Below are 15264 nucleotides of genomic sequence, written 5' to 3'. Positions count from 1 at the left end.
AGAGATGCGGAGGGTGAGAGGATTCACCAGAGACAGAGCGGGGAGCAGAACAGGCAGATCGAGGAAGTACACTGCTGAGGGGAGCAGTGGGCCGGTCAGGAGAGGTCTGCCGCTCCCTGGGGTCCCCTCCGGGGCGGGCGGGAATTGAACTCATGCTGAAGTGGCTTTAGCTTCTTAGTGCTGTGCTTTAACCCAGTGTGCCACCAGGGAGGGCCCAATCTTGGCAGACTTTTAAGAACAAAATCTTCATATCATTAATATTTGTTTATTCACCAACCTCCTATACTATCACAAACCTAAATATTATATGCTGGCTCATTTTTTGATATTTTGAAGGCAACAAAAGAAGTCACAGATTTCATGTTTGATTACCTCAATGATTCTATTATTATAATACTACCTCTTTCCTCCCCAAAAGGCATAATCTGTGCATTTTGTTTGTACAAGTATCCGACACTTGGGAGGAGACAATAAATGCACGTAGGTGTTGGTAGATAGCTATGTGGTGAGTCTTTATAATAGCTGAAAACATCAAGCAAGCAATTTTTTCATGCAAAGCTTTAAAGAGGGTGATACCAGTTCACATCTAAAGTGTTGTCAGTAGTGGCTGCTAAGTTAGGCAACAGGTGTTAGAAATCACAGACATGAAAGTTTATTTGTAAGAATCACCTTTTCTGTACTGGAAGATTCTATTTCTATCCCAACTGTGTGTGAGGGTTCTTTGAAAACAAGAGTGTATGAGTGACCCCGGCTGTGTTGTCTTTTCTACCCTTTTCCCCCTCCTTCCTCATTCTTGCTCAGGACGAATCCTCATAGGAAGGATTTTATAAGACCACTAGAAATGTCTGTGCCTCTTTGCCTGATAGCTGCGCTATGTCTCTGGTCTTTTAGTTGATGCTTTCAACCATGACTCTACCTTGTCTTTTAATTAGAGGTGGAAAACATGGGGTATGAGGCTCAAAGTTTTGTTTAAGTCCTGGGAGTGTTGATTGTGGGGTTATGATGAAGCTTTAACAATTCTTAGCAAAGATTCACAAATTCTTTGCCTGTAATAAGTTCTTCTAGGTAAGGGTTAAAGATGATGAAAGGAAACATACTTCTCCCATCATTATTACTAGGAAAAACTAACCAATTATGGAATATTGAAGAAGAAAATTTTTTAAATGTTGAAAGCGAATGCTTGTTCCAGAGACTTCTGAAGAAGCTGCCATATTAGTGGAACGACCATGGCTTGAAGACCAGAGAGTGTATCTTCTCCGGCTGCAGCTCTCACACTGTACGAATGTTACCTGAGTCCACTCCTGACAGTACTCTTCAGCCATTGTTTTTCTGTCTCTGTAGCTTAATTAAGCTAATCATTCTGAAAGGTGGTCCTGTCCTTTTATTTTGAAGCCTCCTTTGATACCTCTGTAGCTTAGGAGGTGCCTGGCTGGAGCCTTCAGACTTCTACCTGCCTCTTACACCCACACACAACTCTGTTCTCTTCTTGGCCAAAAATAAGCACGTGACATGGTTACACTTTACATGTACATGTGGGTGCCAAGTTCCTCTGCATATACCTTGCCGGGAGACATCCACGCATATTCAGACATCCACCCATACGTGAGCGGGCCAGGCAACTGCTGCTGCTTGTTTCTCAGGGAATGCTGAAAACAAGTAGGAAACCTCCTACATTTTGAGAGCGAGGTTTTGACTAGACAGGGCTATTGGGTTTGCCATTGTTCACTCACCCTATCCATTTAGTGAACAGTCGAGTTTAATCTAAATACATTTCATTTGAATTTCACAGCTACCCAAAATAGTCATCTTAGTGTAGGTGTGCGCAGTTTTCACTGATGTAAGTTTCAGTAAGTTTAGTGGTAGGCAGAATGGGAGCTCAGGAAAACTCTGTGTAATGATGAGCGATACATACGTCCCCTGCATGAGTTGTGATCATACTTGAGGGTGAAGCATGATACATACGTCCCCTCGCGTGTGCTGTGTATCCTGCTTTAGCCTAAAGCCTCGAGCAGGCGTGCTTCTCGGCCACTCTGGCTGTCCTGCTCTGGCATTCAGCCTCCAGTGCCACACAGATTTTCTGCACGTGGCACGTAACAGGTTCTGCACAACGTTACCAGCGGTGCCTTCTCTGGCATTTTCTGTCCCTTCAGAACAAGAGGAGTGTATATTCATCTTAGCAGAAGATGTGTAGAGAGAACTTTAATCTTGAGATACAGAGAGTTAGGGCTTGGCAAAATGCAAATCACTCTTCAGATGTAGAAGTATTTAACTTTTTTTTTAGTTATACCCAGAAACCGCACATACGTGTATGTACACTCACAGAAAGATTTGTCATCAGTACATGTTCCTTGTATTAGACCTTTTACGTACCTGGGTCCTTTAATAATGCTAGTCAGTTCACTGAATTAATCCTGTTGAAGTCTCATGTTTTTACTACTATGAGATCCCGAGGGTGGCTGGAGTGTAGAAAAGTCTTCAGCTCTTCCAGACAGACTCACCCACATACTTTACTCCTTATCTTAGCAGTGTCTACATAGGACATAGCTTGTGTCCAGCAAAACAATGCAGCCACACTATACCTGCGGTCCGCCCACATTTGCTACGGTTCTGTCAAATACTGGTTTTCCTAAAAGCAGATGTTAATAGAACTGTATTAAGCAATTTTTGGTGTGTGGTGGGATGTTGTGTCCCTTTCTTACTGACTTACTGATTTAGGGGTGGTATTTCCCTAGCATTCATTTAAAAAAAAATTGAGAAAGTATTTAATAACTTGTTTTTATAGATTTGTAACCTAATAACAAATCCGGCTCCAGTGGATTATAATTGATGGTGCATGAAATTACTTTTATATTGTTTACAGTTGCATTCTTTTTTGAATTTTTTTCTTTCAGAGTTCCAGTCACAAGCGCATATGTGATACATTTTGACATTTGCCAGTAAGATGAGATGTGGAAATGAAGATACACGACTATTATGTGTGATTCGATGTGCTTTATCTTTTACTTTATGCCACTGATCGATAAGAAAGTATTTAAGAAGTGTAACTGTTAAACAGAAGGACTTTCTGTTTAACTTGGATGAACTGGAATATCCAGGGAGAGCTACACTGCCGTCCAGTCACACCTCCGCTGCACTTCAACCCTGCTGCCAGCCACAATGTCAGCAGATGCTTCATCTTCCAGGGTGGCCGACTGTCTCCCCACAGAGTTTGACGTGGTTGTCATAGGGACAGGTTTACCTGAATCCATCCTTGCAGCTGCCTGTTCAAGAAATGGCCAGAGGGTTCTGCATATTGATTCAAAAAGTTACTATGGAGGAAACTGGGCTAGCTTCAGCTTTTCAGGATTGCTCTCCTGGTTGGATGATTATCAGCAAAACAATGACGTTGGGGGAGAAAGTACTGCTGCATGGCAAGATCTGATCCATGAAACAGAAGCAGCTGTTGCACTTTGCAGGAAGGATGAAACCATTCAACACAGAGAAGTATTTTGTTATGTCAGTCAAGATATGAATGACAATATTGAAGAAATCGATGCTGTCCAGAATAACCCTTCCCCAGTGGCACCCAGCAGCATCTCTAAACCACTGGATTTTGCAAGCTTATCTGAAGAAACACACTCATTGTCCACCACAAGCTACAAAATGCCTGCCAGAGACACTCCAGAAAGCGATGGAGAGATTTCACCAGAAGTAACAGATACAGAGGAAAAGTATTGTGGAGATGAAACCTGTATACATTCAGATTTAGCTGGGGATAAAGGTGAAAACAAACCTGTAATGGAAGGCAATAGTGATCAATCAAAGAGAAATAGGGTTACCTACTCTCAAATAGTGAAAGAGAGCAGGAAGTTTAATATCGATTTGGTATCAAAGCTGCTGTATTCTCAGGGATTGCTAATTGATCTTCTGATCAAGTCAAATGTTTGTCATTATGCAGAATTTAAAAATGTCACTAGGATTCTTGCATTTCGAGAAGGAAAAGTAGAGAAGGTGCCTTGTTCCAGAGCAGATGTCTTTAATAGCAAAGAACTCACTATGGTTGAAAAAAGGATGCTAATGAAATTCCTGGCTTTTTGTTTAGACTATGAACAACATCCCGATGAATATCAAGCTTTCATGCAATGCTCGTTTTCAGAGTACTTAAAAACTAGAAAGTTAACCCCGAACCTCCAACATTTTGTCCTACACTCAATTGCAATGACATCAGATTCATCTTGCACCACAATAGATGGCCTTAAAGCAACAAAAAACTTCCTTCAGTGTCTTGGGCGATTTGGCAACACTCCCTTTCTATTTCCTTTGTATGGCCAAGGAGAAATGCCCCAGTGTTTCTGCAGGATGTCTGCAGTTTTTGGTGGCATCTACTGTCTTCGCCGTCAAGTGCAGTGCCTTGTGGTTGACAAACAGGCTGGAAGATGTACAGCAATTATAGATCAGTTTGGTCAGAGGATAAATGCCAAATATTTTATTGTGGAGGACAGTTACCTTTCCAAGGAAACGTGTTCAAATGTGCAGTATAAGCAGATCTCTAGGGCAGTGCTCATTACAGATGAGTCTTTATTAAAGACAGACTCAGATCAGCAGGTTTCCATTTTGATGGTGCCACCTCTGGAACCGACAGCGTGTGCTGTTCGGGTCACTGAACTATGCTCGTCAACCATGACATGCATGAAAAACACCTACCTGGTGCACCTGACCTGTGCATCTTCTAAAACAGCGAAAGAAGACCTAGAGTCCATGGTGAGAAAATTATTCACCCCATACGCTGAAACAGAGAAAAGCCCGGAAGAGCTTACAAAGCCAAGAATCCTGTGGGCTCTTTATTTTAATATGAGAGATTCCTCGGGAGTCAGCAGAAGCTCATATACTGGCTTACCGTCCAATGTTTACGTCTGCTCTGGGCCTGACTGTGGACTGGGAAATGAACATGCAGTCAAGCAAGCTGAAACACTTTTTCAGGAGATCTTTCCAGGTGAGGAATTCTGCCCCCCACCTCCAAATCCAGAAGACATTATTTTTGATGGCGATAGGAAGCAACCAGAGACTCCTGGCACCGGTAACATCACAGTGGTTGAACCAGAATCCAGTGAGGGAAGCAAAGACCTTGAAAGCCCAGAGAAACACTTTCAAGATTAGAAAAAGGCAAACTAAAAATACTGACTCGGGCCTTCACCTTGGCATCAGAACATTCTCATTGGAAGGACAGTTTTCTATATGAGTAACTAGATGTGGTTGTAAAGATATATTATATGGAAATGCCAGCTTTAATCTTTAAAATTATCTTGTGACATTGGAGGTCTTTGTTTATCAGTAACTGATTCATTGAGAACTAGACTTTTTTTTTTTTTTTTTAAACAGAACGATGTCTTTAATAGCAAAGAAGTCACTATGGTTGAAAAAGGGATGTTAATGAACTTAGTTTATTAAGAAGAAAAGGAACAGAAATAAAGTGCAACTCCCAGGCAGGTGGAAACAGGCCACCAGGGACCAGAAGCCACAGTGTAGTGGTGCCTCAGGGAATACAGGCCCTCGTCCCTCGTTATTCTAGAGCTCCGCCAGTGCCTGTGATTGCTTACGATCTTGATCTCGTGGTCTCATTCGGTCTTGATGTCTCTGTGCCTAGAATTAAGTCTCTGGCCCAGCCCTAATCTTAGCACAGTTTTCTTTATTGTCTTTGTCCAGAATGTCCTGTGGCCCCCAGCCCTGGGGGCATCCGATGAGCCCCCTTGGCATTTGTTGCCCTGATCTCTGGAGCCTTACTTCTTCCTCCCAGGCTCTTCCTATTCTACTCTGACCCCAAGGGCTTTCTGCTTGCCCTGTGACTCACCACTAAGTAATAAAAGATTTTTTTTTTCCTTAGCACAGGATCCCTTCCTTTTGAATAGTTATTTCCTAGACTTTTTCCTAAAATCATTTGAGCACAGAAATTCAACCATATCATCAATATACTTCAACTACTTGCCTTGAGAATAGTGAATGTACCTTCTGGTTACAAGGCTGCCCAGAGACATAAAGCTCTGTATGGGATAAATCTGCGCTTCCCAACTAGCACAGTGCTCAGGGCTTGGTATTCAATCCTTGAATACTGTTCAATCCCCTGCCCCGGAGGTGATCCACCTGGTGCAGCAGACCTCTCCTGACCCGCCCGCTGCTCCCCTCAGCAGTGTACTTCATCTTCACCCCGCTCTGTCTCTGGTGAATCTTCTCACCGCCCCTGCACCTCTGGCCTGCACCCCAGTACTGTATGCATAAATAAATAAAATCTTAAAAAAAAAATCTTTGAAAGTTGACCATAGATCTGTGACTTCCAGAAAGGGAAAGGGGGGGGGAGGGATGAGAACAGGGGTGCAGGGAATGTACAGTGGGGCTATGGTACAAGACTGTGTGCTTTAGAGGGGGGAGTGCTGTGGTCACTACACCTGAGGGGAAATCCCGTACTGCCAGCCACATGTTACATGTTACATCCACACTAGCACGGATGTAACATGATGGCACTTCAGTTAAAAAAAATTTTTTTTTCAATAAAACAAGAAAAAGGCCAGAAATAAGTGTTGGCAAGAGTACAGAGAAGAAAAATTCTCATATGCTGTTGGTAGAAATGTAACTCAATCCATTATGATATTAAATGGAATGGATATTTCCCTAAAAAAATAAAAATAGAAATGCCATATGAGCCAGCAATTGCAGGCCTAGGAATGTATCCAAAGAATCTGAAGACACTAATTCGATAAGATGTTAGCATTCTTTATCGTAGCACTGTTTACCAGAGCCGGGACATGGAAACAACTTAAATGTACAAGTAGAAATAGAAAAAGACAAAAGGAAAGGAAAGCTATTCCCTGCCCCTGATGGGGGAGAATCAGCACTGTCAATATCATACAGCCAAGGAATTAGAGTCAGTGTCAGTGGCATGCTGTTCTCTGTTCTTTGCAGTGCTAGTTAGGATGGCAAGGTACAGAAACAACCTAATTTCCCCAAACAGATGAGCGGCTCAACTTCTCGCGCGGCATATTGACACAGTGGGATACTGCTTGGCACTCAGAAAAGTGAAACTTGCCCTTTGTGACACGCGACCAAGAGGAGAAGGGATTACGCTCAGCAGAGTAAATCAGGAGAAAGACACATCCAGATGGTGCCAGCCCTATGTGGAATATAAAGAAACCAAAAGGTCAGATAAAACCAAACTCAAATAACTAACCCTTGAGAGCTGACTTGACATGGAAGGCCGTCAGATGAGCGGGCAGGAGCCAAGGTGACAGAGGAAGAAATCTGATGGACTATTCTGATGCACAATGGGTGCTTTGTGGGTGGTGGGCACCATGGCAACACCACCTACATTTCTGAAATACAAATGATGTGAGCCAAAGGTTACTCAATAAAAAAAAGTAGATGAACTTAAAAAAAAAAAAAAAAAAACCTAGGCCAGAAACACACCCTAAAATCTATTTGCAGAATTGAGGTTGCCAGGCGGGGTGGGGAGGGTGTAGGACTCTTAAGTGGGGAGAAAAGTTAATGGAACAAAGGATTATTGTCCCTTCCTGGTGGGCATGGTGTAGCAACACAGCTGAAGAGTTCAGAACCCAAAACCTTAAATCATATACAGTGTTGTGAACCAACATGACTTCAATTTATCAAAAAGTTTAAAAAGCAAAATAAAACAATTTTTAAAAAAATAATTTGAATGGAGACATGGCAAATTAAAACCTCAAGACTATTGTGATCATCCAAGCAAATTGGAAAAGAACGATGAAATTGATAGACAGCAATGTGAAGTCAATGTGGTGGGAAAGATAGCCTTCCCAGGGACTATAAATTGCTACCACACCCCTGAAGGGTAATTTCGGCACAGTGTAAAGCTCATATCTTTGATACACCGATTGTGGGGGGGAAATCATAAAGCATACAACCATTTCTGCCTAAAAAGTACATAAATTATCATTTGATCTTGCTATTTTCACCAGTCTTGATAGAAGCAGCTGTCTGAGGGCGACGAGGGTTTCTAAGCTGTCCTTGGCGCTTAGGCTAAGAGAAGTCTTGCTGCTTGTCCTTTTCACCCCCCTTCTCCCGTCTCATACTCCCCTCTGGCCTCAGTCCTATCTCTTTCCTTCCCTCCTTTATGGATTTGTCTGCTTTTGTGCGATCAACATGATTTTTAAGAAGTTAGCAGACCTCAAAGAGAATGTACCTGGCAGTGATACCGGCGGTCAGCACCGTTCTCTCCTACCTCCCTTGAATTAGGGTCGAGCCTGCTGCCCTAAGGGGAGCTGGAATCTCCTGAGAGCACCTATTTACGGAGTTCCAGGACATTAAAAGTTTTGCAAACAGAACGTCTTCCCCAAATTGACTCCTGCTCTGAGGATGTACTGACTGTGAGCAACTTGCTTTCAGCTGAAACTTAACTAATTTGTACGATCACTGAAACACAATTGCATGCTATTTTCTTGTTCCTTTGTTCCTATCTTGGCTCACAGCTCAGGCTGGGAGAGCGAGAGGCACAGCTGCTCCACGGGGCTCTCCCGGCCTCCCCTACTGCAAGTTCTTTTAGACTCTGAGTCCTCACTCATGGTAATAGTGGTAGAGAACTTCATCAGCTGTCCTGACTGCAGCAAATGAGCACAGCTGCCTTTTTCATTTTGACGCTGTCTTTCACCCAGTTACTTGTGAGGGGCCGGGGGTCGGGGTCGGGGATCTACCAAAAATAGGAAGCAGATTAGTCTCCTGGTCTTTCCGAGTAAAGAAGGGGAAAAGCAGAAAAAGTAGCTTTGTTTTTGTATTATATTATTAAAAAAAATATTATTAATAGTTGTTCTGGACCCTCCCTGGTGGCGCAGCAGGTTAATAAGAAGCTAAAAAGCCACCTCAGCATGAGTTCGATCCCCGCCTGCCCCGGAGGTGACCCACAGGGCGCGGCAGACCTCTCCTGACCCGCCTGCTGCTCCCCTCAGCAGTGTGCTTCATCGATCTGCCTGTTCTGCTCCGCACTCTGCTCTGGTGAAGCCTCTCACCACCCCCCTGCACCTCTGGCCTGTGTCCCAGTTCTGTATGCATAGATAAATAAATCTTTAAAATTTTTTTTTTAAAAAGTGGCTTTTTTTTTTTATACCTACTGCCCACTTACAAATTTTCAACATAGAATGTGAGTAGGTCTTGCACCATTTTTATTTTAAAGTTTAAACTTTTCTCTAGGTAATTTAAAAATTTTTTTTAAAAGATTTATTTACTTATTCATACAGAACTGGGGTACAGGCCAGAGATGTGGAGGGTGAGAGGATTCACCAGAAACAGAGCGGGGAGCAGAACAGGCAGATCGACGAAGTCCACTGCTGAGGGGAGCAGCGGGCAGGTCAGGAGAGGTCTGCCGCGCCATGTGGTCTCCTCCGGAGCAGGCGGGAATCGAACTCATGCGGAAGTAGCTTAAGCTTCTTAGTGCTGTGCTTTAACCCGCTGCGCCACCAGGGAGGGCCTAATTTTAAATTTTTGACTGCTTTGAATTGCTTTTGTTTTTCACTAAAATAAGTTTAAAACCTTTTTATATAATTTGTTTTCTTTAAAAATAGCCTTTTCATTTTATCCAGACTCTCCTGCCTTACATAATTTCCAATCTTGTTATTTAAATGGAGATTACTGGTTTTCTGTAGTGCTTATTTCAGCCAAAGTCCTCTTTTGTTCACGGGAAAGAAAATGGGTTTTAGGATGGTTTTCTTTTGAGGAAGTGTTGACCCCTAGTGGATCAATAGTTACAGCACACATCTAAAGCAGCTGAATGATATTCTGGGCAGATTGTATTTTGGAAAAGCAGTAGGCAAACTCCTAATGCAGAAGAGAATAAAGGAAAACACACGTCATTTTGGCATATTTCATAAATGCCATTGGATGAAATCACATAGTTACATAATACATTTAAAACTTAAAAATGTACAAATGACCATAAGCAAATTATTTTTTAATGGAAAAAAATGTTCCATTAACATGACATACAAAAGCAACAAAACATACAAGAGACTTGAAACTAGCGTGCATCAACAAGCTCCCCTTGAAAGCTAATCAATCATGAAGAATATAGAGGAAAACATACTGTGTTCATTGTGGACGCCAAGGAAGATCCATCGGCACCAGCTCAAACAGGCTGTGAGTAAAAGTTATGATGATGACAATGATGTGGCCAAAATCAACACCTTTATCAGGCCAGATGGAGAGTAAAAGGAGTATGTTCCAAAGATTGTTTGTTCAGTAAACAGTGCTGAGAATACTGGAACAACATAAGCAAAAAATTGAAACTAGACCACTACTTCACACTACACACAAAAATCAACTCAAAATGGTTAAAAGACCTGAATATAAGACCTGAAACCATAAAATATATAAAAGAAAATAAAGGTACAACACTGTAAGGCACACATCTCAGGAATATCTTTAAAGACTTTAAAGACCCCAAAGCAAAGAAAGTGAGGGAAAAGAAAAACTGGGATTACAGCGAACTGAAAGCCTCCTGTACAGCAAAAGAGACATTAATCAAAACAAAGAAACACCCTACTGATTGGGAAATAATTTTTGCACTCCTTACAACTGATAGGGGAGTGATCACAAAGAAATAAAAAGAAACCACATGATTCAACAAAAACAAAGTAAACAAGTCTGTTAAGAAGTGGCAGAAGAATTTAAAAGGCACTTCTCCAAAAAAATGGCCACAGGCATAGAAAAAATATTCAATATTCCTCATTATCAGGGAAATGCAAATTAAAACCACAATGAGATACCACCTTACACCAGTGAGAATGGCACACATCAAAAACACTAGCAATGATAAATGCTGACAAGGGTGGGGTGAAAAAGGAACTCTCCTACACTGCTGGTGGGAATGAAAACTGATATAATTATTATGGAAAGCTGCATGGAGATTCCTCAAACTTCTAAAAATGGGGCTAACATATGATCCAGCTATTCTACTGTTAGGGATTTTCCCAAAGGACATAAAAAAACATTAATTCAAAAGGATACCTGCACCCTTGTGCTTACTGTTGCACCATTTACAAGAGATATGGTATGGAAACAATCCAAATGCCCCAAAATAAAGTGGATCTAAAAGATGTAATAGAAATACACAATGGAATATTATGCAGCAATCAAAAAGATAAACGCCTGCCATTTCCAGCAACATGGATAGAGCTAGAAGGAATTACACTCAGTGAAATAAGTCAGGAGGAAAAAGGAAAAAAATTAGAGGGTCTCACTTATAGGAGGAATATAGGTGAACCAAATAATGCATTAGGGAAAAGATATTTAAAAAAACTACAGAACAGAAATAAATAGACAACTATAAACAAGAGACACTGCAATAGAGTGAGGAGGGAGGGGAGTTGGAATGAGAGAAGGGGACTGTGTTGATAGTGCAGGGGTGAATTGGTGGTGGGAATTCTATGGGGACTACACCAGGGAAAAGCTAGCACTGTTAAAAAATGAACAGTGATGTAAAATGTCTGTGAATAAAAAATAAACTAATTAAATGAAAAAAGAAAAAGGAAAAAAGGCATATGTTCCAGTGGCTCCTGACTGATGCTATAGATGTTAACAAAACTGGGATCATCCAAATTGACTCCAGTTGTCTAATTCTATATACAAATTATTCACCATAAAAAATAGGAAACATACCATAAAACAAAAAGCAAGTGTAGAATAATGTGTAAAGGCTATGATTTAGGCAGTAATTATCTCTGGATGGCAGCATTACTAGGGATTTTGTTTTCTTCTCTACACATTTATGTATTTTCTTAAAGTTGTTACAAAAATAGCTTTATTGCAACTGCAAAATACACAGTGATTTAGGAGGCATGAGAGGGCATCTTTACTTGTAATGAACAGTTACTTTGCAGAAGGACATGATGTTTGATCCAAGCAGAAATATTACCTATGCATGGCAAAGAAATTGCCAAGAACAATTTCAGAATTGCTGCCCTTCAGGGGACAGAGCTTTACACAATACAGAGTGAAAAATTAAAAATAAAAAGATGAGTAAGACTTGTGCCCCATTAAGATTTCCACGATCCGATCACAGGAGCTGTGATTTGCAGAGCAATAGACGGTCTGTGTCCCACTCTTATTAAATATCAAAGAGTGAGTCTGGGGATTTGTAATGAATAAAGCCAGTGCCCTTTCCAAACGTGTTTCCATGCAACAGGCATTTCCAGCCAACTGTATAGCAGCATTTCACCAGTACAAGACATAACAGTGTTAATATGTTACATACTTTTTTTACAAAGAGAGGCTATTTAAGCCAGTTTTTTCCTCCATAGCAGAGAATGGGAACCGACATTTATTATTTATTTATTATTTATTATTTCTGTATTCCTCTGTTCTACTTGTTTAAATGATACTCGTGGTGATGCATTTTTCATTATTTAATTTGACTGTAAAATAGCTTTGCAAACAGCTACATTACCCAAAGTTTAAAAATATCAGTGACTGTTTTGGATTTAGGATAGTAGATTATCTCAATATTCACTCATTCAATCAATCAACATTTACAGGGAATCTGTTATAAACCAGTTTTAGCAGATAGATAGGATAATCTAAATAGAGCAAGGTTAGAGCTGGTCTCACTGAAAGTGTACCCATCAGCATAGGTATGAGAGGTGGAGAGATGGTGAACAGAGCTGCCTGGACACTGTAGTGGGGAGGGAGTAGAATAGATTGGGGCCCTGCAAGACGCAGGAGGGATAAGGACTGGACCCCCCGAGGCATGGGACTCTGGGAGACATAGCAAGAGAAAATTCAGTAACCAGGAAAAAGCCCCTCACTCTATCACTGGTCAATCTGTGTTAGGCCACTGGCCAAGGCTGACCAATGAGGAACTGCACGTTCACCACAGCTCATCCCCTGGGTCCAAAACCTGAACATAATTATAAAAACCACCAGGCTATTTTCAGAAGTGGCCACCCATCAGGAAGCCTCTCAGTGTAAGCTGAGGGAGCTGCTTTTGTTTTTATCTGTCCTTGCATAAATCTTCCTAGGTGGCTCACTCCTGGCAGGCGTTAGTCTGCTTCTTTAACCCTTGAGGCTTTAGAGAGCTGGTCTGTGTCTTTGAATAAACTTCCTATTTGCCTACTGCTGCCAGCAGTGTGTCAATGCTTTGTCACACAGGCTGTGGTTCCTGGTTAGTCATATCATGTGTGTCAGGTATTTGGGGCTCATCCACACAACCCCCCAGCATGCCACATCATTGGGGCTCATCCACAACAACCCCCCAGCATGCCACATATTGGGGGCTCATCCACAACCTCCCAGCCAGTGCAACAGCAGGGGCACAATCCACAGCAATGGCACCACAGAGGGGAGACAGACACCCCCAACTAAAGGGAAACGCAGGTGAAGGAGTTGGGGTTCTCCACCGGCCATATCAGTGTGAGAGGAACAAGGACAGGATACGGGGCTGCACCCCACTCCTCAGCCACTCAGCACTGCTACTGGCCTTGTGATGTTCACGGAAAATGTCCAGATCAGCAGAGTTGCAAGTCTGGAATCGCAGAGAAGAGCGTGGTCTGCAGTGACAGAAACACAAACTGCCACCCAGCCACAGCGCTGACACCTCCAAGCTCCTGCCTCACGTCCTCATTAAGCGATTGAAAAACTCTGAGATCTATGGAAGCCAAGAAGGGAAACATCCAAAATCACATACAGACCTGAAACCATCAAATATACAAGAAAATACGGGCAAAACGTCAGCACCGGGCACAGTTTTGTCTTTGTGTATTCACCTCCAACTGCACCAGAAACAAAAAAGAATATAAACAATTGGCAGTTCATCAAACTAAAAAAAAATCTCTACAAGGAAAACAAACTATCATGAAAACAAAAAACACCCTATGGAATGGGAGATTATATTTGCACAATGCGCGTCTGACGAAGGACTGACACCTACGATTCATACAACACTGCAACACAACCAAACCAAATAACCCCATCAAAAATCGGGCAGAGGAGCTCAATAGACACATCTCCAAAGAAGACATACAAATGGTCAACAGACGCATGAAAAAACGCTTGTCATCATTTATCATCAAGGAATTGCCAGTGAGATCCAACCTCTCACCTGGGAGAACGACCCGTCCTGCAAAGACCAGAAACCAAGTGTGGGTGATGATGCGGACAGAAAGCCCAGGGGGGCTGCTCCCGAGCTGGACGGAAAGAGCTCTTGAACCCCCCGGTCAAGACTGAAAAGAGGCCTCTGCAGGACGCTAGTGAGGGCAGGCAAGGAGTCGGTGTTCACGGGGTGGCGAAAGGCCCAGACGGAGCTCGAATGACTCCCTGGTCGTGACACAGACTCCTGCGGTGAACTGGTTTTAGGACTGCAGTTTAAAGATGAAGGCATTCAATTTAATAAATGTACCAACAGGTTGAGAAAGCAGAGAGCATGCACGCGGCTGAAGCCCACGTGTGGCTGCTAGTCGCGGGCACCATCAGCGACAGCTTGGGGCAGTGCAGCCGCGTGGCCGTGTCTCCTGGGGGGGGGGGGGGGGGGGTGCCCGTCGCCCGGCCTCCCCTGCTTTGCTCCCAAGGTGACTTTTCTTCTGGGCCTGTCACCCCCTTTTCTTTCCATAGCAGCCAACTGTATTCGCAGTGAAAAAAAACAGCGTAGGAATGCTCACCCTGGGGATAAGTCAGAAAAAAGGCAGACTGGGCCAAGAAGCCTGTGACAGCAGGTGTCTGGGGCCGGTCACCAGGCTGGTTTAACCAGCAAAACTGGTCTCTGTGTCCTGCCGCTGTCCGGGACTCGTCCAGTCTCAGGATTAACAGAAAAGCAAGCAGACACAAACGAAAGCACTAGTTCCAGCACCGGTCTTTTTGCAGGTTTTTAAAAGCCTCAGTAAACCCTCAGGTGTGTACTTTCCAATGAGAACTCAGGCTGGGCGCGAACAGGCGCGAACTACAACTCCCAGCAGGCCTAGCGAGCCCCGCACGCTCAACTTCCTCGGGCAGCCCTTCCCCGCAGGACCCACTTAAGCCAGTTCCGCCCTCACTTCCCGAGGGCGGCAGCAGCTTCCGGCCCACGCAGGTGCCGTCAGGCCCAATAGGCTGGCAGCCGGGACCCGGAAGCGGGAGGCCGCGGGAGGCTGAACCGGCGTCAGAACGTGTGCTCTGACGTCACGTCCGCAGGGGCGGGGCCTCCAGCTATCCCGCGTAAATTGAAAGGTCCGGCTCGCCGCGCCCGGCTGTGTGTGCGCCGCGGGCCTCGGACGCCCCGGGCCACGTGAGTTTCGCCGCAGCGCG

At 43.4% G+C, this 15264-nt stretch overlaps 2 protein-coding genes across 2 annotated transcripts in view; both read left to right on the top strand.

Moving 5' to 3' along the window:
• The first annotated feature begins 1256 nt into the window (after positions 1-1256).
• CHML (choroideremia-like (Rab escort protein 2)) lies at positions 1257-5352 on the top strand. The gene is made up of 2 exons (XM_004690777.2): positions 1257-1276; positions 2892-5352. Exon 2 carries the CDS (start codon positions 3157-3159, stop codon positions 5134-5136), a length of 1980 nt encoding a protein of 659 aa, XP_004690834.1. The 5' UTR covers positions 1257-1276; positions 2892-3156; the 3' UTR covers positions 5137-5352.
• A 9808-nt stretch (positions 5353-15160) lies between these two features.
• Positions 15161-15264, top strand: part of EXO1 (exonuclease 1) — a 26234-nt gene continuing 26130 nt past the window's right edge. Inside the window, exon 1 of the mRNA XM_004691052.2 lies at positions 15161-15244. The gene's annotated coding sequence lies outside the window, so the exon portion shown is untranslated. The remainder of the gene's footprint in view (positions 15245-15264) is intronic.

This window comes from Condylura cristata, unplaced genomic scaffold (genome assembly GCF_000260355.1).
Source record: "Condylura cristata isolate star-nosed mole 26May11 unplaced genomic scaffold, ConCri1.0 scaffold00029, whole genome shotgun sequence".
NCBI lineage: Eukaryota > Metazoa > Chordata > Mammalia > Eulipotyphla > Talpidae > Condylura > Condylura cristata.
Note: the sequence above shows the minus strand (reverse complement) of the source record. Positions and strands in the feature narration are given on the sequence as shown.